Raw genomic sequence first — 26,765 nt, forward strand, 5'->3', positions numbered from 1 at the left:
AACGTATGGATGGGACTCCATTGCAGCCTTGCAAAATACGTCTAGACGAGGGACGTTTGCAATAAAAGCAAAGATAGCTCCTCTATCTCTGGTAGAGTGAGTCCTGGTGGTGGAAGGTAAAACTTTCTTGGTAGGGAATAGCAGAGCTGTATGCACTTGACTATCCATCTGGAGATGGCGTTTTTGGATATGTTGCCTTCTCTTCCAGGTGCTATGGAAACAGAGTTGTTCTGTTTTCCTTAGAGGTTTAGTTTTGTTCACATAGTACAAGACCACCCTCCGTACATCAAGTGTATGGAGGCTTCTTTCTGCTGAATTAGATGGATTTTGAAAGAAGGTAGGGAGTTCTATGGATTGATTAACAGGGAACTTTCAATTGAACTTAGTTGCGAACCTAGGATGTGTTCGGAGGACAACCTTGTCCTTTTGTATTATGAAGAAAGGGTCTTCTACGGACAAAGCCTGTAGCTCACTGACTGGTCAGGTGACCGCTACTAGGAATGCAGTCTTGTAAGTCAGATGTTTGAGACTGGCCTTGTGCATAGGCTCAAAGGGTGGACCCATGTGCTTGGAGAGCACAACATTGAGATACTAACCCGGGGGAGGGTTGGAAATTGGGGGTATAGCCTCTTTACCCCTTCCATGAATGCTGGAATGAAAGGACCTTTCCACCAAGACACCTTGTTCTGTGAAGTGGTGTAAGCCGACATGGCCACCAAATGCACTTTGAAGTAATTAAATGCTAGGCCGCAGTCTAGTAGATAAAGCATGTAGTGTAGCATGTTAGCTGGTGAACATTCTATAGTGTTTAGTCATTGTGACGTGCACCATATCACAAATCTTTTCCACTTATTGAAATAGCAGTGTCTGGTGTTGGGTTTCTGTGCCTCCTTTAGGATACTCATACACCTTTGTGGAAGATTCAAGTGGCCTAATTCTTTGTCTTCAGGAGCCAAGCTGCCAAGGGCACGGGTGGAGGCATGCTCCCTTGTGTTGTGCGACCCAATCAAGCTCCTCTGCCCGTACAACATGCTAACACACCGCCAGTTTGAGCAGATGTGGAAACCAAGGTTGTCTCGCCCACATAGGAGCAACCAGGATTAGAGTTACTTGTTTCTGGTGCATCTTCTGCACTATTTTGCTCAGGGGTGGTATCGGGGGGGGGGGAGGGGGAGGTTGGGGGGGGATGGGGAGGAAGCATAAGCAAAGCAAATTTCCCTGACCAGCTCATCCACAGGGCGTTCCCCTTGGACCCTGGTTGGGGAATCTTGGACTCTAAGACCGGGCATTGTGCGTTTAGGCTTGAGGCGAACAAGTCTAACATGGGGTGACCCCATTGTGAGAATATTTTGTCTTGGATATCTGTTGAGTTGCCACTCGTGTTCTTCTGGTAGAGGGTGTCTGCCCACAGTGTCTGCCAGAGAATCGAGTTCCCCTGCAACTTGTTGAGATGCTAGGAACATGTTCCGCTTGAGTGCCCACTTCCATATTTGATGGGATAGCTTGGACAGACAGAGTGTGCGCCTCCTTGCTTGTTTAGGTAGAACATAGCAGTGGTGCCGTCTGTGAGGACCTGCACTGTTTGACCTGTAAGGTGTTGCTGAAAGGCTTGAAGTGCCTTGAGGACTGCCAATAGTTCCAGGAAGTTGATATGTCTTTGGGCTGTGGCGTATGTCCACTGGCCATGGGCTGTGTGGTGGAGGAAGTGAGCTTCCCCCGCAAGTGAGGCGTATGTAGTGAGGATTGCTTATGCTGGTGGAACGCAAAAGAGTTTTCTTTGAGCAGGTGGTCCCTGGACCACCAGCGAAGAGCCTGTACCAAGGTTAGCGAAACAACCACTAGATCGTCCCACTGACCGCTTGCCTGAGACCATTGTTTTGCTAACCATTCCTACATTGGACGCAGGCACATGTGTGGAACCAAGGGAATGTATGAGGCCACCATCCTGAGCAAGCGCATTGCTTTGCGTACAGTTATCTGGCACAGACCTTGTAGTGAGGTACTTGCAACAGCAAGTTTTGTACTCTCGTTTTAAGGGAACGCCGGCTCCTACTTTGTCTTTAGAATAGCCCCTAGAAATTGTTATATTTGGCTGGGGACTAGACTTGGTTTCTTTTCGTTGATGGAGAAGCCCAGATTGAAAATGTGGTCTATTGTCTTTTGCACATTTTGTTTGCAAATCTGAGGAGATTCACCAGAGATTAGCCAGTTGTCCAGGTAAGGGTATACTGGGATGGTCCCTTGGCGCAGGTGTGCTGACACTACCGCGAGTACCTTTGTGAATACTCTTGGTGCTGAGGCGATGCCGAAGGGGAGTACTTTGAACTGGTAGTGAACTCCCGCTATCTTGAAACGCAGGTATTTTCTGTGCGCAGGGAGCATTGAAATATGAAAGTATGCATCTTTCATATCCAATGTTGCCATGTAGTCCCCCGACCCCTGTTTTAGGAGTGAGATTACCTCCTGTAGCGTGGTCATGTCAAACCTTTGGGGTTTGACATGTTTGTTCGCAGAGCGCAGATCTAATACTGGGCGCATGGTAAGGTCTTTCTTTGGCACAAGGAAATACATTGAATAAATAGTATATATCGTTTTGCTTTCCTTGTATGGTGGGGCTTCTGCCGACCCCAGGGGAGTGCCTGCCCTCTTTCTGGTGGTGGTGACAACTGATCTGGTTTAAGCTGACAATATACAGGGGTTCAGTGGGCGCCAGTCTGAATAGTTTTTCTATTCTGGGGTTGACCGCCCTAGTGAGACTAGGCGCCAATAGGTATGGCTGGATGAGTCTTTGTACAGACTGCAGGAGTGGAATAAACTGGGTGGAAGACCTTTTGTGCCCCGGAATGTCTTCCACAAAGTCTTTGTTGACCTGTGCTTCCTGAGTGTCGATGTGTTGTACAGTCTTTAGTAGCAGTTAATTGTACTATAGTTGGTTATCAACGTGCAACCATGCTACCGGCTAGTCCTGGAGGTCTGGCGACTGGATTACGTAAATGTCATCGTCGTCATAAAGGTCCCAGTGAGACCCTGGGTATTGTGACCCTGAGGGGTCATTCTAGTACAAGTCCTGAGAGGGGTCTTGGTAGGACGAGGCCAGGGTGCCTACAGCAGAGGTGCGAAGCTGTGGCTCAAGACAAGACTTTATGGCAGGGGGCTGCTGTGCTGAGGCCTCGGGTTGAGAGGCATCTTTAAGGGATGACAGTTGGTCTGGGTGTCTGTCCATAAAACCGGACATCCGCCTTAAGATTTTATTAAACTGTTCAGGTGTATAGTCATATGCACCTCCTGACAAGGAGAGTAAAACGATATACACTTTTGTCAGGAAGAACAAGTTACTTGCCATATCTGGTAACGTTCTTTCGATAGGATGTTCCTCTGACGTATTACACATCTATGACAGGTAATGTCCACAGCTGTGCTGCTTCGGAACATTTTCGGCAGAGGGCGCCTGCGTCGATCCGGTGTCCTGCGAGGGCCTCCGTCGAGGGTCGACGTCACTGGATGTTATATATAGGACGCACTGCGCCCGTAGTCTCAGTTATAGTTGTTTCCCAGAACGTGTGGCACCAATCTCCTGCCAGTATGACTGCAGAAAGCCTTGAGGAAACGTAAGCTGCAATCGCATAAGAAATTCTGTAGCGGGGCAGGTAAGGAGGGAGCGATATGGAATACGTTGTCGGTCCATCCCACCGAGAGAACGTTACCAGTTAAGAAACTAACTTGTTCTTCGAAGGGATTGGGTCCTCCAACATATTCCACATCTATGACAGACTCCCAAAGCAGTACAGACGTATGGAGGAGGGAAAAGAATTTAGAATATAGAAATTTAGAATGCCCAATTAATTTGCAGAGTAAAGGACCGCCTTGCCAAAGGCCAGATCCTGCCCATGGATAGAATCTAGGGAGTAGTGTCTTACAAAAGTATGGACCGAAGCCCATATGGCTGCTTCACAGATGTTACGAATAGGAACATCCCTCTGCAGGGCAGTAGAGGCAGCCACACCCCTAGTAGAATGGGCCCGTAAGCCTACCGGAGGGTCCTTACCCGCCAAGCGGTAGCATTCAGAAATTGCCAAGATAATTCATCATCATGGAGTCTGGTTTCAGTTGCCCCCTCATGTACAGCGGGTCTGATTGGGCTGCCCTGAAAAGTTTCTCTATCCTGGGGTTAACCGCCCTGGTGAGGTTGGGATTTACAAGGGAAGGGTCTATCCTCCTTTGTATCGATTTAAGGATAGGGATGGCCTGGGCAACAGGTCTCCTTTCTCCCACTAATTCTTCGGCAAAGTCCCTCTCTTTCTGTGCTCCGTGGGTGTCAATGTGGAAGTGCTCTGCCACTTTGGACAGAACTTCATTCAGGAGGTTGGTTGTCGACCGGGGAGTCGGTAACCGGGGGATCTTTGTCTACTGGGGAATCTACCCTGTAGGTTTCTGGGTCGTCCTCTTCCTCCTCGTCATCCCCATAGTAGCCCGTCCCAGTTTGGTCTCCCAACGTGCCCAAATCTGGATCCTCAATAAAGGGTGGATCATCATATTGAGAGTATGTTTGTAAACAGAAAGGGTCCGAAGACCGTGTTGGAGCTTCAACCCGGGACTTCTTACTTGGGGGTATCGGGTCTCTAGAGCCTGAGGGTGATGCCCCGTCAGGGGTATATGAGAGGAAGTGCTCAGGATTCTTGGCATAGAAGTCTGCCAAGGAAGACATCCTAGACATGACTGTCTAGGTCGTCACTAGACCACTCCTTAGACCTGGGAATAACTCCTTCCTGGGAGAGTTTCCCTGTTTTATCCTGACTGAACAAATGGGTTTGTGCAGTAGTCTTAGAAGTGACAGAAGACTGAGACTTGTCTATGTTTCTGTGGAGTGGAAGACTGAGATCTGTCTGACTGCTTCTGAGGTGTGGAAGAAGGTAAAGAATGCTTCTTTTTTTCCCCCTCCCCGTGGGTGGAAGAGTGTTTGCCCTGCTTTTTAGCACCTTCAGAGCTTTCCGACGTCGTGCTTCGGGTGGTAGTGTCCCCATCTCTAGAGTGTGGAGGTTGGGACTCGGGAACAGCCGTCGAGCAGTCTGCGGACGCCGACTCCTGGAGTGTGGCCTGGGGATAGAGGTCGGCTTCATCTTCTGACGATTGAACCTCCGTTACCTTAGGGAGCAAAGCAATTTTGGCAACAGTGGATGGCTGCCTGGAGTCATGCGGCGATCTAGACCGAGAACGCCCAGAGGACACCGATTTGGTGGACCGTTCTCTGTGTGCCTCTTTCCGAGAACTCGACGTGCGCGTTGAGTCTCGGTGGGACTTCATGAGTTTGGTGGAAGTGCTGTGGGTAGCGCTCGTGTCGCCAGGGTTTTCCCCATAGCCACCCTGCCGGACGACCTTCCGAGGTCGGGGACTTGCGCTTGGCTGTCTCTCGACGCCACGTTGCCCTCGCCGTCCGAAAGCACGGTGTTGCTGCCATCGCTGAAGGCGCCCTCTACTGCCATGGCCTCTTGATGCCTGGCGTGGGGGCCCAACGCTTGATCGAACAGTCCTTTAGTGTTTTAGGTTTAAACCTACTACACGCTCTGCAGTTTGCCTCGGGGTGGTCCCTCGGCAAGCAGAGGTTGCACGTGGCATGTCCGTCAATCCAAGAGTACTTGGGGCAAAATTGGAAAGGGGTACCCTCCATATGCACCTTGTGGCAGCGGGCTAGTGTGTAGGAATATATATGAAAATATATGTGAGTGAAGAGTATGTACCACCCCCCACTCTCCCTACTTGTAGGGCCGAGGCCAGAGGCCTTCCAAGGCCCGGGCCGAGGCCAGTGGCCTTCCGAGGCCTCAATCCATCATGCAGCTGTCGACGGTTGATTTTCCTCTCCGTTTCCGGCGTCGAGTGTCGAAGTTCAATGTCTCGACATTGGGGTGGAGAAATGGTGAAATATTAAGATTTTTTAAGAATGATGGCTATGGCCAGGGAACTCCGCGGGATGCGACCAGTATGGCGGAAAAAAACAAACTGAGGGTCCTAGACGAGTGAGGGATCATGGGTACAGTGGACGTCACACTAGGGATAGTATTACTGGCACACCCTGTGTCGACGCCCATTTTCGAGTTTCGAAAAACAAACTAATACTCTGCAGCTTCCACTAGATGTCAGCCTATGCACAGCATGTGATCTAAGCAGATTCCACAAGCCTCAGAAATAATATATATATATATATATATATATATATGGGATACATTACTCACCGTAATCGTATTTCTGATGCTTGTATCTGCTTAGATTCACATGCTGTGCATAGGCCGACATCTAGTGGAAGCTGCGGAGTATTACAGTTTGTTTTTCGAAAGTCGAAAATGGGCGTCGACACAGGCGTGCCAGTAATACTATCCCTAGTGTGACGTCCACTGTACCCAAGATCCCTCACGCGTGTAGGATCCTCAGATTGTATTTTTTCTGACATGAGGAAGCATGAGGAGTAGCGTGAGTACAGATAATCCAAGCAGATAGACAGAAAAGGTAAGACTACAAGCAATCATGCGCCTTCTCTCGGAGGGGAGGAAGGGTGGGTCGCATGTGAATCTAAGCAGATACAAGCATCAGAAATACGATTACGGTGAGTAATGTATCCCTTCTGAGGCTTGTGGAATCTGCTTAGATCACATGCTGTGCATAGATTAGCGAGCAGTACCAGAAGAAGGAGGTGGGATGTGAGAAGGGTCATGAGCAAACAGGTGTCTTAGAACCGCTTGTCCCACTTGTGTATCTGTCTTGGAATGAGTGTCAATGCAGTAATGCTGAGTAAAAGTGTGAATAGAGCTCCAAGTAGCCGCTTTGCAAATGGTGTCGAGGGGAACATTTGCAATGAAAGCCAGAGTGGCACCAATGCCTCTAGTAGAGTGGGCCCTTGGCGTAAAAGGCAGAGTCTTGTCAGAAAGAGAGTAACACAGCTGTATACAGTTGATAATCCACTTCGAGATAGCGCCCTTAGAGACGCGATCCCCCTCTCTGCCTGTAGCTACGGAGACAAACAGTTGATCTGTTTTCCTTAGCGGTCTGGTTTTATTTACATAGTATAGGACCGCCCTACGCACATCTAGGGTGTGTAGTTTCACCTCAGCCGAGCTTTGCGGGTTCTGGAAGAAAGCCGGAAGCTCGATGGACTGGTTTACATGGAACTTGGATATGAATTTAGGTGAGAACCTAGGGTGTGTGCGTAAAACCAGTTTGTCCTTGTGGATAGTAAAGAAAGGATCCTGCACTGACAGAGCCTGAATTTCACTGACCCTTCTTATGGAGGTAATGGCTACTAAGAAGGCCGTTTTATAAGTCAGGTGTTTGAGACTACTTTTATGCATGGGTTCGAATGGGGGTCCCATGAGCTTAGCTAGCACCACGTTGAGGTCCCATCCTGGCGGTGGGTTCGAAATAGGAGGGTGAAGTCTCTTTACTCCTTCCATGAAGGCTTTAACCACTGGTACTTTCCACCACGAGACCTTGTTATGGGATGTGGTGTAAGCCGAGAGGGCTGCCAGGTGTACTTTCAGCGAGTTAAAAACCAACCCTGCATCCAGCAGGTGGAGCATGTATGTCACAACGTTGGAAGGAGTGCAATCAACCGGGTTGATTTGTTTATTCTGGCACCAGATAACGAATCTTTTCCACTTATCAAAGTAACAGTGCCTTGTATTTGGTTTCCTGGACTCCTTTAGAATGTCCATACACCTCTGTGGTAATTTGAGATGTCCAAACTCTATGACTTCAGGAGCCATGCTGCTAGGTTCATAGAGTTGGGTTCCTGATGCACTGTTTGACCCTGTTGCTGGGACAGTAGGTTGTACCAGGCTGGGAGTCTGATGGGTTCGCACACCGCCATCCTGCGTAGGTGTGGAAACCATGGTTGTCTCGCCCACATGGGAGCAACTAGGATGAGCGTCATAGATTCCTTGTTCATCTTGTACACCACCTTCCTGATGAGAGGAGTTGGTGGAAAAGCGTACGCAAACATCCCTGACCAGTTCATCCACAGGGCATTCCCTTGGGAGTCCGGCTGGGGGAACCTGGATGCAAATCCTGGGCATTGTTTGTTTTCGCTTGTGGCGAATAGGTCTATAGTGGGGAAACCCCACTGAGAGAAGAGATCTTCTACTACGTCTCTGTGAAGGACCCATTCGTGTTCTTCTGGGAGGGAGTTTCTGCTTAGAGCATCCGCTAGGGAATTGAGCTCCCCTGGAACATGTTGCGATGACAGGAAGATGTTCCGTCTGAGTGCCCATATCCATATTTTCTGGGCAAGCTTGGACAGATTTGGCGAACGAGTCCCCCCTTGCTTGTTCAGATAGAACATGGCTGTCGTGCTGTCCGTCCTGATCTGCACCGACAAGTTCAGTAGATGGGGCTCGAACGCCCTTAGCGCTCGGAATACTGCCAGAAGCTCTAGCAGATTGATGTGGTTCTTGGCTACTGAGTGAGACCAGAGACCCTGAGCTGTGTGGTGGAGATGGTGAGCTCCCCACCCAGTCAGGCATGCATCTGTAGTCACCACGGCTTGTACTTCGGGATCGTAAAAGGGTTTCCCCTTTGCGAGATTCTCTCTTGTCCACCAGTGTAGGCTCTGTACGAGTGTTGGCGAAACGACCACTAGATCGTCCCAATGACCACTTGCCTGAGACCACTGTTTCGCCAACCATTCCTGCATGGGACGCATGCGCAGACGCGCGTGGGGGACCAGGTAAATGCATGACGCCATCATGCCCAGTAACCGCATAGCTTTGCGTACTGTTATCTGTTGACCTGACTGATAATGCGGAATTTGCAGAAGTATATTCCGAATTCTCTCTTCCGAAGGGAAGGTCAATCCTTTCTGAGTATCTAGGATAGCTCCTAGAAACTGTTTTGAGGTGCTTGGCACCAGACTTGACTTTTTCTCGTTGATGGAGAAGCCTAATTCGTGGAGGAGGTCGATAGTCCTCTGAATGTTTGACCTGCAAATTCCTGGGGTTTCCCCCGTTATGAGCCAGTCGTCCAGATAAGGGTACACCGGGATTGCTTCCCTGCGTAGGTGTGCAGCCGCCACCGCCAGTACCTTGGTGAATACCCTTGGTGCTGAAGCTATCCCGAAGGGCAGTACCTTGAATTGGTAGTGGCGACTGTCCACCTTGAAGCGCAAGTACTTTTTGTGCGCTGGGAGCATGGAAATATGAAAATAAGCATCTTTCATATCCAAGGTTGCCATGTAATCCCCCTTTTTTAGGAGGGGGATTACCTCTTGTAGCGTGGTCATACGGAATTTTTGGGGCTTGACATATTTGTTGGCAGGCCGTAAGTCCAATACTGGGCGCATTGTCAAATCTTTCTTTGGCACAAGGAAGTAAGTTGAATAGATACCCTTGTTTACCTGGTGTCCTGGGACGAGTTCTATCGCGTCCTTTTCTAGCAGAATGGCGATCTCCTCGAGAAGGATCCTTTGATGCTCTAGGGAGTGCACTCTTTGTCGTGGAGGATGATTCCGGGGACGCTGCAGTAGTTCTATACAATATCCTGCGGATACTGTTGACAGCACCCATCTGTCTGAGGTGATCCCTTCCCAAGCCTGGGTGAAGGTGGAAATGCGTCCCCCTACTGGGGTTGCGTGGCAAGGGACCCTGAACTGAGCGTCACTGTTTTGGTGGAGGCGTGCCCCCGCCCTTGTTGGGGCTGCCTCTGCCTCTTCCACGACCTCTCTTGTTACCCCTGCCGTAACTCTGGGTAGACTGCTGGTTGTTATTCCATTGTGTACCTTGTCCCTGGGCATAGTTGCCTCTTTGTGAATTTTGGCCGCGTGGGCGACGAAAATTATTGTTCCCCCTCTGGTTAGGGGGTTTGTTGGTAAGCTGGCCAAGGGATTTGAGAGTCTCATATTCATCTTTGGCATTTTTAAGTGCGTCTTCGACCGCTTTCCCAAACAATAGGTCGGGTTCCACTGGCTTGTCTATTAAAGAAGCCTGGGTTTCTGTCTTGAATCCCGACTGCCGTAACCACGCATGTCTCTTGATAACAGTACCTTCTGCTATCAATCTCCCTGCGTTGTCAGCGGCGTCGAAAGTTGCTTTTAAAATGCAACCAGACACGGCTCTCCCCTCTGCCGAGATCCGAGCCAGCTGGCCCTTTAACGGTTCTGGAGCAGAGGCAATGAGCGCCGCGACTTCTTCCCATTGATGGCAATTGTAACTAGCCAACAGGGTGGTGGAATTCGCAATCCTTGCTTGGTAGGCGGACGTTGAGGCTACCTTTCTGCCAAACCCGTAAAGTTTTTTGCTCTCCTTGTCGGGAGGAGCTTCTGATGAAGATAAGGGCGTGCCAGCCCTCTTTCTAGTGTTGGTCACCACTAGGGAATCTGGTTTAAGATGTCCCTTTATATACAGAGGGTCAGACTGGGCTGCCCGGAAAATCTTTTCAATTCTGGGGTTGACAGCTCTGGTGAGGTTAGGATTCACCAGGGAAGGATCTATTCTTCGTTGGATGGATTTGAGGATAGGGATGGTCTGAGCGACCGGTCTTCTCTCTCCTACAAACTCCTCCGCGAAGTCCCTTTCCTCCTGTACACCGTGGGTGTCGATGTGGAAGTGTTCCGCTGCTCGAGCGAGAACCTCGTTAAGGAGGGGCTGGTTATCAACTGGAGAGTCAGTAACTGGGGCTTCGCTTTGTACTGGGGAATCTACTCTGTAAATTTCCTGCTCATCTTCTCCCTCCTCCAGGTCCTCATCCTCTGCATAGTAATCTGTCCCGGTTTGTTCTTCCATAAATGCAAACTCCTGGTCCTCTTCAGGGAAAACTTGTCCCTGATAACTGGGGAGTGGAGTAGAATATGGAGTGGAGTAAGGCTGAACCTTGAAGGGTTCAGGTCTTTCGACCCGGGGCTCTTTACTTAGCGGGATAGGATCGGAGGAGCCTGAGGGTGTGGCCCCTTGAGGGTTATATGAAAGAAAGTGTTCTGGGTTCTTATCATAAAAATCAGCCAAGGAAGACATCCTAGACATAACCCTGTCTATGTCTTCACTGGACCATTCCCTGGAACAGGGTATTACTTTAGCAGGTGATTTATTTTCAAGGGTAGACTTGTGTTTGCTTGTCTGCTTAGGCTTTACAGGGGTGGAAGGCTGTGCTTTCCGCTGTTTCCCCCCTTCTCCGTGCGTGGAAAAATGTTTTCCCTGTCCCTTGGGGGCCCCAGAGACTTTCGACGCCTGGCGTCGAGGGTCTGGAGAGGTATCTGTGTGCTTCGGGCGTGGGGCCTCACTGATGTTAACCGCGGTCTCGGTATCTTGGAGCGCGGCCTGGGGGTGGAAGTCGTCTTCGTCTCCCGACGATCGAACTTCCGTTAGTGTGTGTAGCGAGGCACTCTTGGCAAGAGTGGATGATTGCCTTGCGTCGTGAGGCGATCTCGATCGAGAGCGCCCAGAGGACACCGAGTCGGACCGTTCTTTTTGTGCCTCTTTCCGGGAAGTCGACGTCGTCGAGGTCCGGTTGGTCTTAGTGTGTTTAGTGTGTGTTAGGTGTGTAGCGCTTGCGTCGCCGGGGGTCTTCCCCATAGCCGCCTTGCCGGACGACCTTCCGAGGTCGGGGACCTGCGCTCGTCGGCTGTCTTTCGACGCCGTAATGCCCTCGCCGTCCGAAAGTACGGCGTCGCTGCCATCGCTGAAGGCGCCCTCCGCTGCCATGGCCTCCTGCCTGGCGTGGTGGGCCCAACGCTTTGTCGAACGGTCCTTAAGTGTCTTAGGTTTAAACCTACTACACGCTCTGCAGTTCGCTTCGGGGTGATCCCTCGGCAAGCAGAGATTGCACGTGGCGTGCCTGTCGACCCAAGGGTATTTGCGATTGCACTTGGGGCAGAATTGAAAAGGGGTACCCTCCATACGCACCTTAAGGCAGCGGGCTGCTAAGTGTAGGAATATATATAAATGTAACTATATATCAAGAGTGAAGAGTATGTACCACCCCCCACTCTCCCTACTTGTAAGGGCCGAGGCCAGCGGCCTACTAGGCCCGGGCCGAGGCCAGCGGCCTACCGAGGCCCAGATCCGTCGTGCAGCAGTCGACGGTCGATGACTTCTCCAGCCGTCGTCGAGGTTGAGGGTCGACGTTGGGGTGGGGAAGGGAATGAATAAGAATTAAAATTATAATAACAGCAAAAGTATGGCTAAGGCCAGGGAACTCCGCAAGATGCTTCCGACCAGTATGGCGGAAAAAAACAATCTGAGGATCCTACACGCGTGAGGGATCTTGGGTACAGTGGACGTCACACTAGGGATAGTATTACTGGCACGCCTGTGTCGACGCCCATTTTCGACTTTCGAAAAACAAACTGTAATACTCCGCAGCTTCCACTAGATGTCGGCCTATGCACAGCATGTGATCTAAGCAGATTCCACAAGCCTCAGAAATATATATATTTATTTTATAAACATTTCTTGGTTGATATCCTTTGATCTGTTTTTTACACCAGTCTCCACTTCTCTGAAGAGTACAGCCTTGCTGATCAATCGTGCTAATCTGCTTAAGAATGGCCGAACTGGACGGGATAGCTCTGCACACACCGAAGGTGTCTCTGACCCCACACATCAGTAGCTTTAAAAAAAAAAAAAAAATGAACCTCAACTTGGAACCAGATCCATGTAGCTGAGAGATAAAATGACATCCTTAAGCTTTTCCTCCCTCTGAGCTGGCAAGAACAGCTGCATCGTCATTCACTATGACAGACAGATGTGGGTGCCCTGCAACTGTAGTGAAGAGTGTGGCCCGTGCTGCTCCTCCACATATCTGTGTGCCCCTAATCATGGAACACCTGCTCTTTGTCCAAGGACTGTCCTCCTGCCTGAGTAGAGTCCTTTGTGTCTCCCTGAGCCACGTCTACCTGCTTGCTTTGTCTTTCCTGTTGCTGCTGATGTACACTCATCATGGGTCACCTGGAAGAGGCCTCCACCGCGATTCATGTGGTTCTGGTCTTCACACCTTCTTGGGCTTAAATTCGAACTGCAGTCTTGAGCCACTGTCTAGCCAAACCAAATATCAAGCTCTGGAGAGACCTCTGCACCCTCACTCCCTGGGCCTGCCTCGCAGCAAACTTCAGTCTGGGCGGCCTTCCCTGGGTCTTGTGCACCCCTCCAAACCCCACACCTTGTGACTGTCCCTCTTCCTTCTCGTCCTTTCCTCTTTTCTCCCCTGACTAGGTTGCTAGACAAGTCCGATCTATGAAAGCCTCAAACAGGTTCATCCCTGTTCCTCTAGAACTATCAAGGGCAACATTGACGCCCTCGCTCCGGCCCTTGCTGATTTTTGAAACCACTCCTTTGCCTCAGGATCCTTCCCCTCCCCTCTGAAGCACTCCCTTGTGCATCCTCTTCTCAAGAAACCCACAGCTGATCCTTCTTGTCCAGCTAACGATCGCCCAATTTCCATTACTCCCTTTCTGGGCAAACTCCGGGAAAAGTTGGCCATCTCTCAGCTTAACCTTCATTCCAATTCTGTTGGCTGTCTACATGACCACCAGTCTGGCTTCAGTGCTGCCAGAAGCACGGAAACGGCTCTCTGTGAAGATCTGCTCTCCAACCTTGACTCTAACATTCCCTCTGACCTCATCCTCCTCGATCTCTCTTCTGCCTTCGACACAGTCAACATACCATCCTGCTCAAACGGCTCAGTGAAAACCTGGGTATCACTGATCAGGCTCTGGCCTGGCTGACCTCTTTCCTCTCAGATCGACCCTCCCAGGTCCAACTTGGGTCTTTCCTTTCATCTATCTTCCTCTACCTGTGGTGTTCCCCAGGGGTCTAACCTCTCGCCCCAGTTTTTCAACCAATACCTGGCAACTCTCGCCCACTGCACTGCCACTTTCTGCTCAAATTTCCAGTGCTACGCTGACGGCACAACTCATTTTCAGGCTGCCCTCTGCCACCTCCTCTCCCTCTCTCATCTCTGATTGCCTAACTGCCATTCAGGATTGGTGTGCCGCCAATGATCTTTGTCGGAATGCCAGCAAGACGGAGATTCTCCTCATCGGCACACCTTCACCATCCTTTCCCCTCACTTTCTGGCCGACCTCCCTTGGCCCTCCTCCTACCCCCACCTGTGAGGCTAAGAACCTCGGGGTCATCTTTGACCCTTTCCTTCTCCGCCCACATCTCTGAGGTCTCTAAAAAGTCACATTTCCTACTGCACCTCCTCAGAGGTACTCTGCCTTTCCTCTCCTTCTCCCAGAAGCTCATGGTATCCCAAGCTCTGGTTCTCTCTAGGTTGGACTATTGTAACAGCCTCTTTCTAAATCTACCGGCCTCTACTCTCCTCCCTCTGCAACTAATCCAGAACAGGACTGCGAGAATTGTCTTTGGCCTCAAGCCCTGGGATCATATCTCTCCATCTCTGAAATCTCTCCATTGGCTCCCAGTGGATGCAAGGATAAAATTCAAAACCCTCTGCATTGTCCACAAGGCTTTCTGGGGCCTGGGTCCAAAATACCTTCAGCTATCCCTCTGCAAATACCTCCCCTCTCGAGCTCTTCGCTCCTCTACCTCCAACTCCCTCCGGGTCAGTCGTTTTTTTCAAAGAAACAAGCTGGGGGTAGATCTCTGTCTCCGGCTGGGGCCTCCATCTGGAACAGCCCCCCTGCCACTCTAAAACTTGAGAACCATTTATGGTTCCGGATGCACCTCAAGACCTTCCTCTTTTGTTCTGCCTTCGCTCCCCCTCTCCCCTGCTGCTCTGTTCTCTCTTGGCACCATGCACCTGGCCACCCTCTGTCCTCCGGGCCCGGGTACCTGCTCACCCCGCCACCCTCGCACACTGCCTCCGGGCCACCCCTTGCACTGGGGTCTGTATCTGTACCCATAAAGCCCCCCCCTTTTTCTTCCTGCACTTATCAGACCTACCCTGTCTGCTGCCTTAAACCTAGCACTTGCAAATTTCTGGCTGCACTACCACTGTTTGCCTTTATTGTTATTTATCTGTTTCTCCACTTCTCCCCCCCTTCCATGCACGTTTCCCCTCCCCCTCTACCATGCACTGACGCGTACTTAATGTCATTGGGCCTAGTAAGATCGCCGTTTTGTTCTCCCCTGTTCCCCTCACTTGCCTTGTTGCGCTCTGAAACACTTGTGTAAGAGCGTGATAGAAATAAATTATCAATAAAAATGAAATAAATATCAATATCTTCTCCATGGTCTCTGGGTTCCGGGTGCAGTGCTTCTTCTGTGCTCTCATGTACTGATGAAGTCTTTCACCTATGGGCTTCAGTACCAATCGGCAGCCTTCCTTCTGCAGGACTTTGCTGATGAAACCCGGGTCCCGAGTTCCTAAACTCCTAAGCTGGCTGGTTTCTGCGGTCTACATCCCTATTCACCATAAGTCACATATACTTACCTTTTCACAATAACAGTGGCATACTGTGGTAATTGACTAGAGAAACAACGAAAAACCAGCTTATTCAATTTACAATGAACCAATCATGTAATAAGCTAACCAGCCATTCCTATTGCCCCCTACCATCCTCTGCCACCCCCTCCCACCTGTTCATGCAACCAGCGCCTTGATGCCTGCGAGTTTTATGCGCTCTACAAATGTAAAAATAAATGAAATGGATGAATACCTACTGCATGTCTTGCCGCTAAACCCTATGAACAAATGTTCTAGAACTCATAGAAATCTTTAAAAGCAATAACAATAATAACTTACTGGTAAACTAGCATTGTACATTTGCTGCGCTTGGGGTCCTGCAGTCTTAAAGCAATCCTGGTATTTTTAGTCTACCTGTTACTTTCGGTGCATTTTATGACTTTTCACTTGGTTAGCCGTTGGTAAAGTATTTAAAATCCCAATGCCTGCAAGAAAAGTAGTTTCTGAATCTCTTTGTACAGATTTGATGAAAGTTGACAGGAAAGGAAGTGGAGGTACAAAGGGGCTAAGGGGACAGCTGAATCTTCTCCCGTTGTAAATCTCCACTATTATGTAAAGGCATTAACATGGCCACCTTACTGAGGTGCTTGTTCTCTGGGAATGAGCCTTACCTGTAGAGGTCAAGGAGGAGGGGAATAATCTCTTTGTGGTAGGTTGCTTCTTCGGTTGAGAAGCTGAAGTTTCTGCCTTGAACTCTTGTCTGGAAGCCCTTAAAGGCCCAATAGGCACACCCTCCATTTTTACCCATGCTATGGGACTTTGTTGTTTACTTAGACATAGCAGAGAAACTCCTAGCAGTCCAATCAGCCTCATTACGAGTTTGGCAGTGCAGTAAAAATCGGTGGTAACGGAATTACTGCTGCGTTACCACTGCATTACTGCACCGCCGTACTACAAGTTAGGCAGTGAAGTGGAGGATTCACCTCCAGCACAAAGCTTGAGGTAAATCCGCTGCTTTACTGCAGGAAATCGGAATTACCGCTGGCGGTAATTCTGCCGAAATACCCATGGAGCCCTATGAACTTCATTGTGATCCGACAGCAATTCCGCTGGACCAAGTGGCGGTAACAGTAATTCCGTTTGGTGGTATGTCTGCAGATTTACTGCAGAGATACCACCAAACTCCTAATGAAGCCCAATTAAATTACTTTCTTTTGTAAGAAGGTCATCTGGTGTGTACTGTCAAAATGGGAGGTTTTTCACCTTTTCTTGTACCTCTGCGAGGAGTTTGGGGCTCCTGAACCAAGCAGCCCTCCTCATACGAAGGCCCAAGCATATGCCCATGGAAGCTGTGTCAACATGCTCAGCCGCTCCCTCAAGGAAGTCCATTGAGACACTTTGCTTGCTAACCCAAGCAACAAGATTTTTCTTGTTTACTGGACGAAAATCAGCAAACTCAGGAATCGCTTACCAAAAACAAAGAATGCAAGCTGGCATACATGTTTGGCTATTGGAGTGCAAGTGAGCTGCTATGGTAGATCTTTGTCCCCCAAAAGGTTGCAGTCTTCTCTTCCTTAACCCCCTGGTGTTAGAGGCAGAAGACGAGGGTGAGGTAAAAGTGAGTGGCGTACCAGATTGAAATAATGCAGCTGTTACCACCACCGATTGAGGGAGTGGGTTAGAGCTGAGGCAGAGTTTCTCATCAGGCATGAGCCAACACTTGTCATCTAAGCGTTTGTCGGTGTGATAATATGATGCAAAATCTAGATATCTTTCTCCTTTCTTCAGAAGTCTTGCTGGCCTGGGATGTCGGCAACTCTACTAGCCGTCCAGTTTCCTCAGAACCCGAATCAGGTGCTTCTGTCCTCATAAAAATCCATCATTTTAGTCAGTGCCAGAGTCTATGAAGGAGCCATCATAAGTAACTTGATAATGAGTTTTTTTCTTCTTTTATCACAAATGTTGAGTTGTGGTGCTTACTATAGTCCCAGTGGGCAAGGACTGCATGCAATATGATGTAGGCCTGTGTAAGCTCTTACAGCTTGTAGGAAACTTGTCCTGTGGATGGTTGCAGACCAAACAAGTGATGTGTTATGCCCCCCATTAAGGGACCCTCCACTGGCGACATGCACCGAGCAACTTCCTCAGAGGATAAATGTGCCAATGGGTAATCATCCGTCAGTGGACTCTTTAGAAGGAGGCATCTGCAGTGCTGTTGAAGGATGTTTTTACTTTGGTTTGTGCGACTTAAGAATACATTTCCCATCAGTCACCATGTATCTAACCTTGTCACCATGCTTGTGCTGTTTTTCAGACATCTTGATAAACTGGACACGAAGGGTGGGTCTTTGTGTCCTGTCCGTGGAGAGGTGTGGGACAAATCGTGTTGCCTCTCGAGAAGATTGAACAACCTGCGGCTGGGTCTGGCTAGTGGGGACAAGAGCGAAGTAGAAGTCTATTAGGCCTCCAAAATGCTAGGGGACAACAGACGCTGCTACTGCAGCTTCTGGAACCCCACCAGAAACCTCAGCTTGACTGCGGTTTTAGCCTGCTCAAACGGTACCTCAAGGCATGCCCCGGATTAAGGTGCTGTGCGTCCCTCTGCCCGCCGGCAAATGTTAGGCCTATTTAATCGGTATATGCCAAGTAGATGACGAGCTGGGAATGTTTCACCCCCCAAAAGGGAGAACACGTTTCCTTATTATTTTGTTTTCAATTAATGTCTAAGATGGAGGTTTCGAAAACAGCTCCTCCAAGCGTGATAACCTGCAAGGATGTGCCGGGAGTACGCACAAGGGAGGTGCCACTAGGCTAGAGCCGGACAATCTCCCTCAAACTGGATTGATAATGGCTGCTCTGCATCATTCTTTTAGTTCTAAACCCGAAGGATGAAATGTCCAATGAGCAGAGGCGTTGTTAGGGGGGGGGCTAAGGCCCCTGATCTTTTGGTTGTAGCCCCTGATAGAATCTCAGAAGCTACAACCAAAGGGCTAGCTAGCCCCCAGTCCCGACAGTTCCGCCATTACCATAGCCCCAGGTCTTTTCCAGACCTGGAAACACCCCTGCCAACGAGTATAGTGGAAACGGAACGTAGGAATAAATGGAGGAATCAAGAAGGGGATTAACTGTAGGAATTTCATTTAAATAAAAGAAAAATCATGCCACAGTTAATACATAGCTCAGCTAAAAGCACTTGTTCTGGACAGCAAACGACAAGACTGCGGAAGGCAAAGCAACTGTTGCAGAGGGTTTAGAAGCACTGATTTATGCATAACTTATACCTGGACAGAGTTAATCATTGATGTCGCTTTCCTAGGTCTCCCAAGACGATTGGCTGTTCTCGCAAACCAAGAACCACCTAGATTTGGTAACTTGAGCAATGGGATAAACGTCTAAGTCCCACGGCAGGTGCAGTAGGACATGTATATGCACTTCTTAACTAAAGACTGTTGCACTGAGGACTATCAAGGCTGGCAGAATATGCCTTGGATTTCTAGGATAACAGACTGGTGAAGAGACTGTAGGAGAGTCTAGGACAGCCCAGATCAGAATCAAATGGCTGATCAAGACCATTGAAATTGCCAAGAAAACAACCCTTTCTGGGAAGGCCCGTGCACCCCAAGGCACCTCTAACATCCCCCTACAACCCTACCAAGGTCCCAATATTCCAGGATCACCTCCGAAAGCTGAAACAAACAAGGAAGAGCAACAAAGGTCAACAAACTGATGAGGATTCAATTTCTTTTTTTTAAAACATGTTTTTTTATTGTTTTACAGCGTAGCAAAAGAGAATCAATATAACAAAGTAACATCCCCTTGGATCCCCCTCTCTCCCTCTTCCCCCCCCCCCCCCATCCGGAAGGCTTGTTCCATGCTCCAACTTTTCTCAGGATTGTCTATGAGGTAAATATGTCCGTGATTCTGATGTTGTGCGGGCACCATTGTGCCATATAGTCCGACTGAAGGTACTCCAGAACTCTCCCCCACTCTTTCACGAAGGACCCATTCGAGCCCTGCAGGTGGAGTGTGATCTTTTCCATTCTCATTTGCGACCAGACCTTTTGCAACCAGGTGTATATTAGTGGTGGATCTTTTTTTTCCAGTTTTGTGCGATGGTGGCCCAGGCCGCTATGAGGAGGGTCATGAAGCTTCTCCATTGTGCCTTACTGTACTTCTTGGACTGATGCCCTGTCAGGCCGCACAGCCACACTTTCTCCCCCAGTTGATCCGCCTCTGGGAACATTTTTCCCATTTCTGTTATCAATTCCGACCAGAATCCTTTGACCCCTTGACAGTCCCACCAGATATGCCTCCACGTGCCAGCTTCTGGGCAGCCTCTCCAACAGCGGTCGGACGTTCCCGGGTACATAGTGTTAAGCCTTTCCGGGGTGTAATGACATTGCGTGACTATTTTTGTCCACATTTCCCTGCTCTGCACCGCTCGTGTAAGTTTGGGAATGCCTGTCCACAGCTTCTGCCACTGTTGAATAGGGATTACTTCCCCTAGTGTTCTTTCCCATCTTTTCATATAAGTCCATTTTATTTCTTCGTCCTGGGCATTGATGAAGTAATATAGTGTGGAGATTAGTTTCTTAGTTCCTGAGTTGGTTATGATGTATTTTTCGAAAGGGGTTAACTCCCTTGTGGCTGCCTGGGTAATCTCCGGCGTTGCCAGCCAGTGTTTGAGTTGGTCATACTTGTAGCTATCCGCCTTTGTCAAGTTCCACATCTTTTCACAGTCTGCAAAGGATCGTATTTCTTTGTCGAGGAACATTTCTCCTATTTTCCTACAGCCTGCCTTTTCCCATTTCTCATAGGCCCCCGGTTCTTGTCCTGGTGGGAATTGTGGGTTCCTGCATATGGGCGTGAATGGAGCTGTCGCAGTAGTCATGGAGCCCTTCCGTGCCTGTTCATCCCATGAGCTCAGTGTAGTTTTCATGATTTCACTAATTCGGAGGTTCGGATATCTATGTTGTTTTAGCTTCCAGAGAATCTCTTCCAGCGGGGTTCTGGCGACTGACCTATCTTGAGTTACCCAGATCGATTGTTGGTCATCCCCCAGCCATTCCTTCAGAACCCACAGTTGCGCTGCTTGGTAGTATTTCCTGAAGTGTGGTAGTGACAATTCCCCCCTCTTTGACGTGTGTCGTGGGGATCGATCTTGCGACTCTTGGGGGCTTTTTATTCCAGACATATGATGAAATTGTCTTTGACAGTGCTTTGAAGAATGAGTTTGGAATTGTTATCGGGAGGGCGTGGAAGTGGTACAGTAGCTTAGGTAGAATATTCATTTTCACCGACTGGATTATACCCCACCATGAGATTCTTAGCGGGCACCATCGCTCCATATCCTTTTTCACTCTGCCCAGAAGAGAGGGGTAATTGCCTTTGTACAGTAAGTCCACCCTATGCGTGAGTGTAATGCCCAGGTATCTGATTCCATCTGTTGCATGCTTTAGGCCTAATGCGCCCGCCACCCTTCCCTGTGCCTCTTTGTCCCCTGCCAATAGTAGTATTCTGGATTTGCTCCTATTGATTTTTAGGCCTGATATCTCCCTAAACGTCTCCAATTCCTGTAATGTATGTGGTAAAGACTTCTCAGGATCCTCCAAGGCTAGTAGCATGTCGTCTGCATACGCTATTACCTTATGTTGTTTGCCTGCCATCTCTATCCCCTTTATTTGGGTGGTTTCCCTAATCTTGATTAGTATTGTTTCTAGGAATATCGCATATAGGAGGGGAGATAATGGGCATCCTTGTTTTGTCCCCCTGGTAATCTCCACCCTGTCTGAGATTTCTCAGTTGACCGCTATCCTTATTGATGGAGTTATAGTTGGCTGAGACCATTTTTATGTACTGTTCTCCAAACCCCATATGCTCTAGCGTTTTGAAGAGCATGGACCATTCCACCCTGTCAAAAGCTTTTTCGGCATCTAGTGAGAGTAGTATGGCTGGCGTGTGTGTAATGCCTATTTTTTCTATTAAGTGTGTCAATCTTCTTATGTTGTCGTGAGTTTGCCTACCTGGGATACATCCTGATTGGTCTGGGCTTATTAGGGGGGGTGGAAGCGGTGAGAGCCTGGCTGCTAGGATCTTTGTGTAAATTTTGGAGTCTAGATTAATCAGTGATATTGGGCGGTAAGAACCCGGGAGGGATGGATCTTTATCTGGTTTCTGGAACACCAGGACCTTAGTCTCATTCATGGATGGGGTTACATTTCCGCTGTCTTTGAAGGTGTTTAGTAGTTTTGTTAAGAATGGGGCGAGGATATCTGCATATTTTTTTATAGAAGGGGGCTGTGAAGAAGTCTGGGCCTGGTGCCTTGTTATGCGGGAGTCCTGCTATTGCTTTCTTCACCTCATCTTCCGTGATTTGAGTTTCTAAAGCTTTTTTCTGTTCTTCCGTAATCTTAGGAATGGGGAGGGACTGCAAGAATTTGTTTTGGTTGCCCTCGTCTGGGCGTTCGGTCGTGTATAGTTTTTGGTAAAATGTCTTGAAAACCTCCCCTATGTCCTTAGTGCGTGTTTGGGGTTCGCCTTGTGCGTCTTCAATGTTTAGTATTGTTAATGATTTATGTTTTGCGGAGAGTAGTCTCGCTAGGAGTTTATCTGCTTTGTTTGCTTTGATAAAGTATCTCTGCTTAAGGTAGAGGAGGGATGTCTCTGCCTTTTTATTGCACAGCATTTCCAGTTGCCCTTGTGTGTGTCTCAGTGCTTTCTGAAGGCATTTGGTAGGGTGTATTAGTAGTTCCTCTCGTATATCTGTGAGTTTATTTTCTAGTTCTCTTTCCCATCCGTACCTTTGCTTGTCTTTGGTGGCTTTCAGAGCTATCATGTGTCCCCGGGTAACTGCTTTGAACGCCTCCCACACCATACTCAATGGGACCTCCCCTGTGTCATTTTGCTCGAAGTATTCTGCAATCTTGTCTCTAATTGCTTCTCTAGTCACCGGGTAAGTAGGAGATCCTGTGGGAGTCTCCAACGCCAAAGCCCCCCCCCTTTTCTGTGGTCTGTACGTCCAGCCAGAGTGGGGCGTGGTCCGAGATTGCAATAGGGCCTAGTTCCATCTCCTGCACCTTGCCCAACATTCCCACCGACACCCAGATGTAGTCTATTCGGGACATCGTATTATGGACATGTGAATAGTATGTGTAGCCTTTGTTTTGACCCTTCAGTTCCCTCCAAGCGTCACACAACGCCAATTGATCCATTTTTTGTTTGAGATACCTGGATGGGGCCCCTTGGTTTAGTGGTCCCCCTGAGCTTCTATCTAATTTAGGCTGCCATGCCATGTTGAAGTCGCCCCCCAGTATGATCTCTCCTTTCGCAAACCCCTCCAATTTTCCCATTGCATCTCGCAGGAATCCGTCTTGGCCCGTGTTTGGCGCGTTTATCGATGCCAGGGTGAGCTTAAGGCCGTCTAGCCGTATATTGGCGAGCACCAACCTCCCCTCCCTGTCTGTCTGCTTATCTATTAGTGTTGCGTCTCTTCCCCCCCGCATGGCTACTAGAACCCCCGCTCTCTTTTCAGTGGTGTTCGATTGTGCCAGTACATTGTACCCTCTGAGTGAGACCTTCCCTCTGTCTGGTGCTCTTATATGTGTTTCCTGGAGGAGTAATATGTCTGCTTTCTCCCTCTTAAGCAAATTCTCTATTTTCTTCCTCTTCACAGGGGAGTTCAGGCCACTAACGTTTAACGATACTATTCTGATTTTCCCCATTGCGGTTGACCTAGATCAGGTATCATGTGAGCCCGAGTGTTGTGATCATGGTTGTCTTCCGGAGCAGGCCTCCCCCCCCCCACCCCCCTCCCATAATAAACAAACAACCAACTTTGATCCCGAGGAGGGCCCAGGTACCTAAGGTTGCTAGGGCGTTGCGCCTATCGCTCCCTGCCCTCTGTGAACTCGGGTTAACTTTTGCAGGGAGTCCTAAACCCTGCATATTCCTCAGACCTTCTGCGTGTTCGTACCTGATCCCCAGCCGGGCCGCTGGGAATTACATGTTCCGAGTTCCTTTGTAGAGTGCCGCTACCAGTTCCGAAATCTGGGGAAGTCCCCTGTCATCGTCCTGTATGGGTGTTCTTCTCTTCCGCTGTTGCCGGTTTGGGATTCCCCCTCCCACTTGGTTTCCTTTTTTGCCGAACCACCTCCCAACCTCTCGGCCTCATTTGCAGTTCCCTTTTAGCTTTGATGCTCCTGTCACTTCCCTTCTCTGTACGTATATCCATGATGTGGAGCCCTTCTTCCCAAGAAGTCACTCTCCTTTGTTTCCCTTCCCACTCGAATAGCAGACCAAAAGGGAATGTCCATTTGTACCTTATTTCTTTTGCGATCAGTTCTTTTATTAGTGGTGCCATTTCCCTTCTTTTTAGTAGCGTCACCGATGCCAGGTCTTGGTAAAGCTGTATGTCTGCCCCATTCATCCTGATGTGGTCTACCTGCCTCGCTCTCCTCAGTATAAGTTCCTTCTGCGGGTACGATGTGAGAGCTGCCAGTACGTCTCTAGGTCTTTCTCTAGGGGCGCCAGTTCTTTTCGGGCCTACTCTGTGTATCCTGTCGATGCCTATGTTGTCCGCTTCTTGTGCTTCGATTAAGTCCCTGAACACTTCCTGTACCGCATTTTTAAGATATTTGTCCAGGACGGACTCAGGCATGTTTTTTATGCGAATGTTCGACCTGCGTGATCTGTTTTCTAGGTCCTCGCATTGGATTTCTAAGTTGTGGGTAATTCGCACAAGGTGTTCCTGGGCTTCGCTAATTTGCTGTGATTCTTCATCAACGTTTTGCACAATTTTCTCTAGCGTGTCCGTCCTTTCTTCCAGTTTGGCTACATCTTGTCTTAGGTCTTGAACCGCCTGTTTCATGTCGGCTCTCATCGTGGCAAACTGGTCTTGTACCGTCGACATGAGTTTGTCTTGCAGCTCTACGAACCAGGCGTGCATATCGTCCCTTGACGGGGGTTGGCTGCTTGAGGGGGGGGATGTAGTCCAACGGTGGGTCTTCCTCTGGTGGCTATTGGGGTATCTGACGCCCACATTTGGATTATGCTGGGGTCTTGTTTCGCCGACTGCTGGTTTAGTTGCGTCGCACCCCCTTTCCCCTTTGCTTTGGACATTGCCCTTGTTCCGTGAGGTGCACGCTGGGATTAATTGCCCCTAGGCAGCTTGAATGTGCCTTGGGTGTTCCTGCGTTGTCTTCCTGAAGTGGCGGGGTGTGCTCGGTTGAAAGTGTGCTCGGGTAAATTGCCTTCTTCGTTATTCGCCTTTCAGCCTCCGGGTACCGCCTGCTTTGGGGGCTATGGGGAAGAGTCCTTGACTTTATGCCTGTGGCTTCCCTGTCGATCAGCCAACGGCTGAGGTATATGGGGATATGCCCCCTAACCGCCGAATATCTGGCCTTGTGGGGGTGCCTTTGTGCAGGGGGGAGAGCCCCTCTCCTGTTGTGTTACCCGGTTCGTCGCTTCGCGTGTTTTGTTCCGCGGGTCCGGAGCCCTGGGTGCTGCGTAGTCGGGGTATGGCCTCCTGATCCTCCGGTCCTGTCGTTGGTACTTCTCCGGCGCAGAGCACGCTTGCCTGGAGGGGGGAGGGGCGGGCCAGGCCCGGTCCGCCCGCGGTTCCTTCGCTTCGGGCGGGTTTCTTTTCTTTACCGCAGGGTCCCCTCCCCGGCGGGTGAGTGTCGTTGTGCCTGGGTGTCTGGGTATTCCGCCCGCAGTTCGCAGGCAGGTCCCTGTCCCGGCCTCTCCCTCTCGCTATACGCTCAAGGCCCGCTGCGTGCTCGGCGGGGGAGGGGTGGCTCCACGATGTGGTGCGGCCTCTATTCGCGGTCTCCCCTGCGGCGATTCTCACCCCCGCCTCCTTGGTGTATCCCGGGGGGTGGTCAGCCGCAGCTGGGGGTGCTTTTTATCCTCGGATCGGTGCTAAGTGAGGTGCTTCTGTGCGGCCCGGCAGGAGCGAGACTCAGCCGCGTCTCTCTGCCACGGCGGCCATCTTGGAATCAGGATTCAATTTCTTAAAGTCACAGGCAACTACTTTGACAAGACCAGCCACACTTCCAAGTTATACACTGCCATGTAAAGGTCCATGTATTCCTCTTAGAAACTTAACTCAGAAGCAATATGACTGGCTTGACTATTGGGATTCTCCCACCCAGTTGCCCAAGTGGAGTACAGCACTATTTAATAGCTTTTAAGACATAGGAGGGATTACACAGTCCCTCCTACAGATGCTTACCCATGCACAGTGTGCTTTGAACCAGCAATACATTTTCCATGTCTAGAGACACCCATCCCTGTGTCTAAGTGTAGCCATTAATGGGGTCTGTCTTAAGGCAATGCCTAAGATTAATATTCTAATGATTGTGGCTACAAAGATTACTGTTCTTTTAGACCCTTCAAGAGAAGGAGGCAGAGGAGGATTTCTGACCTCATCCTCATTGCTGGGAATGAAAGCAAAAGCAAGGCCTGGCTAAAACATACAGAGCCTTAGACCAAGATCTGCCTTTCATCAAGATCCGTCCAGTACCCGATTAGGTGGTTGTATTAGCTGGCATTTACTCTACCCAACAACAAGCAAACTACCTGGCAAGGAGATTTGTGTCCATCCCTCTAAATATTTAGAGCCTCATGTCCTCTTGTTTTGACATGGTTATATTTCAAGGATGTTTGTTTCGCTTTAGTAACCTGTTCAGGAATCCCTCTCACATGCAGAGATATTCTTATGATTAATAATAAAGATCCCACAATTATACTAGGATTCAAAATAGACAATTTTAATGGCAGGGTCGGCAAAGATGAGCTAAGTGAAAGTCAAAATCAGTTATATTTCCAGTATATGACAACCCCATGTGCATGGAAATTGGAAACTATTTTTACTTACCCATTCTCTGTCACTTTCCGCTTTGGAGCCTGCAGTTTTAAAAGCTTCTGGTGTTCATCATAGGCAGTCAATAAGCTGAGAAAAATTGAGAAATTGGAAAAAGTAAAGTTGAGGTTTTAGTGCAATATTGTACCTACTCCCAGACTATCCTCCAGGTCTCCCCTATTTTTTAAAATAATTTAATAGAGCTTTGTACCTCGGGTCAAATGAAGCACACCACAGTTACAGAGATTGTAGGTTACAGTGCATTAAAAAAGGTGGGAAAAAGAAACACCACTTATCTGCAATGCATAATCCAGAGTACTATTTCCTGTGCAAGTCACTGGAAACACAATCACCCTTCATTGCTTCACATGGGATGCCTCATCACACCAAAATGGTACTGCAGCAGATGTATAGCATTGCATGTAAAAAGCAGCCTGAGCAACCAGCTTCAATTTCCCAGACAAGCAGAGAAGTGGAGGATTAGCTCTTTTCTGAGAATTATGCAGGTTGATGTACTTTCTCTTCTCAGGGATTTCACTGAATTCCCGGTATTCATCCCACA

General features: G+C 49.2%; 1 protein-coding gene across 4 annotated transcripts in view; it reads right to left on the bottom strand.

Moving 5' to 3' along the window:
- Positions 1–26,765, bottom strand: part of LOC138567092 (uncharacterized) — a 611,926-nt gene that overhangs the window by 32,066 nt on the left and 553,095 nt on the right. For all 4 annotated transcript variants that reach the window (XM_069644960.1, XM_069644963.1, XM_069644962.1 and 1 more), the window contains one exon: positions 26,219–26,293. In XM_069644960.1, coding sequence (XP_069501061.1) covers positions 26,219–26,293 — 75 coding nt within the window. The remainder of the gene's footprint in view (positions 1–26,218; positions 26,294–26,765) is intronic.

This window comes from Ambystoma mexicanum, chromosome 2p (genome assembly GCF_040938575.1).
Source record: "Ambystoma mexicanum isolate Mex_15411 chromosome 2p, UKY_AmexF1_1, whole genome shotgun sequence".
Lineage (NCBI taxonomy): Eukaryota > Metazoa > Chordata > Amphibia > Caudata > Ambystomatidae > Ambystoma > Ambystoma mexicanum.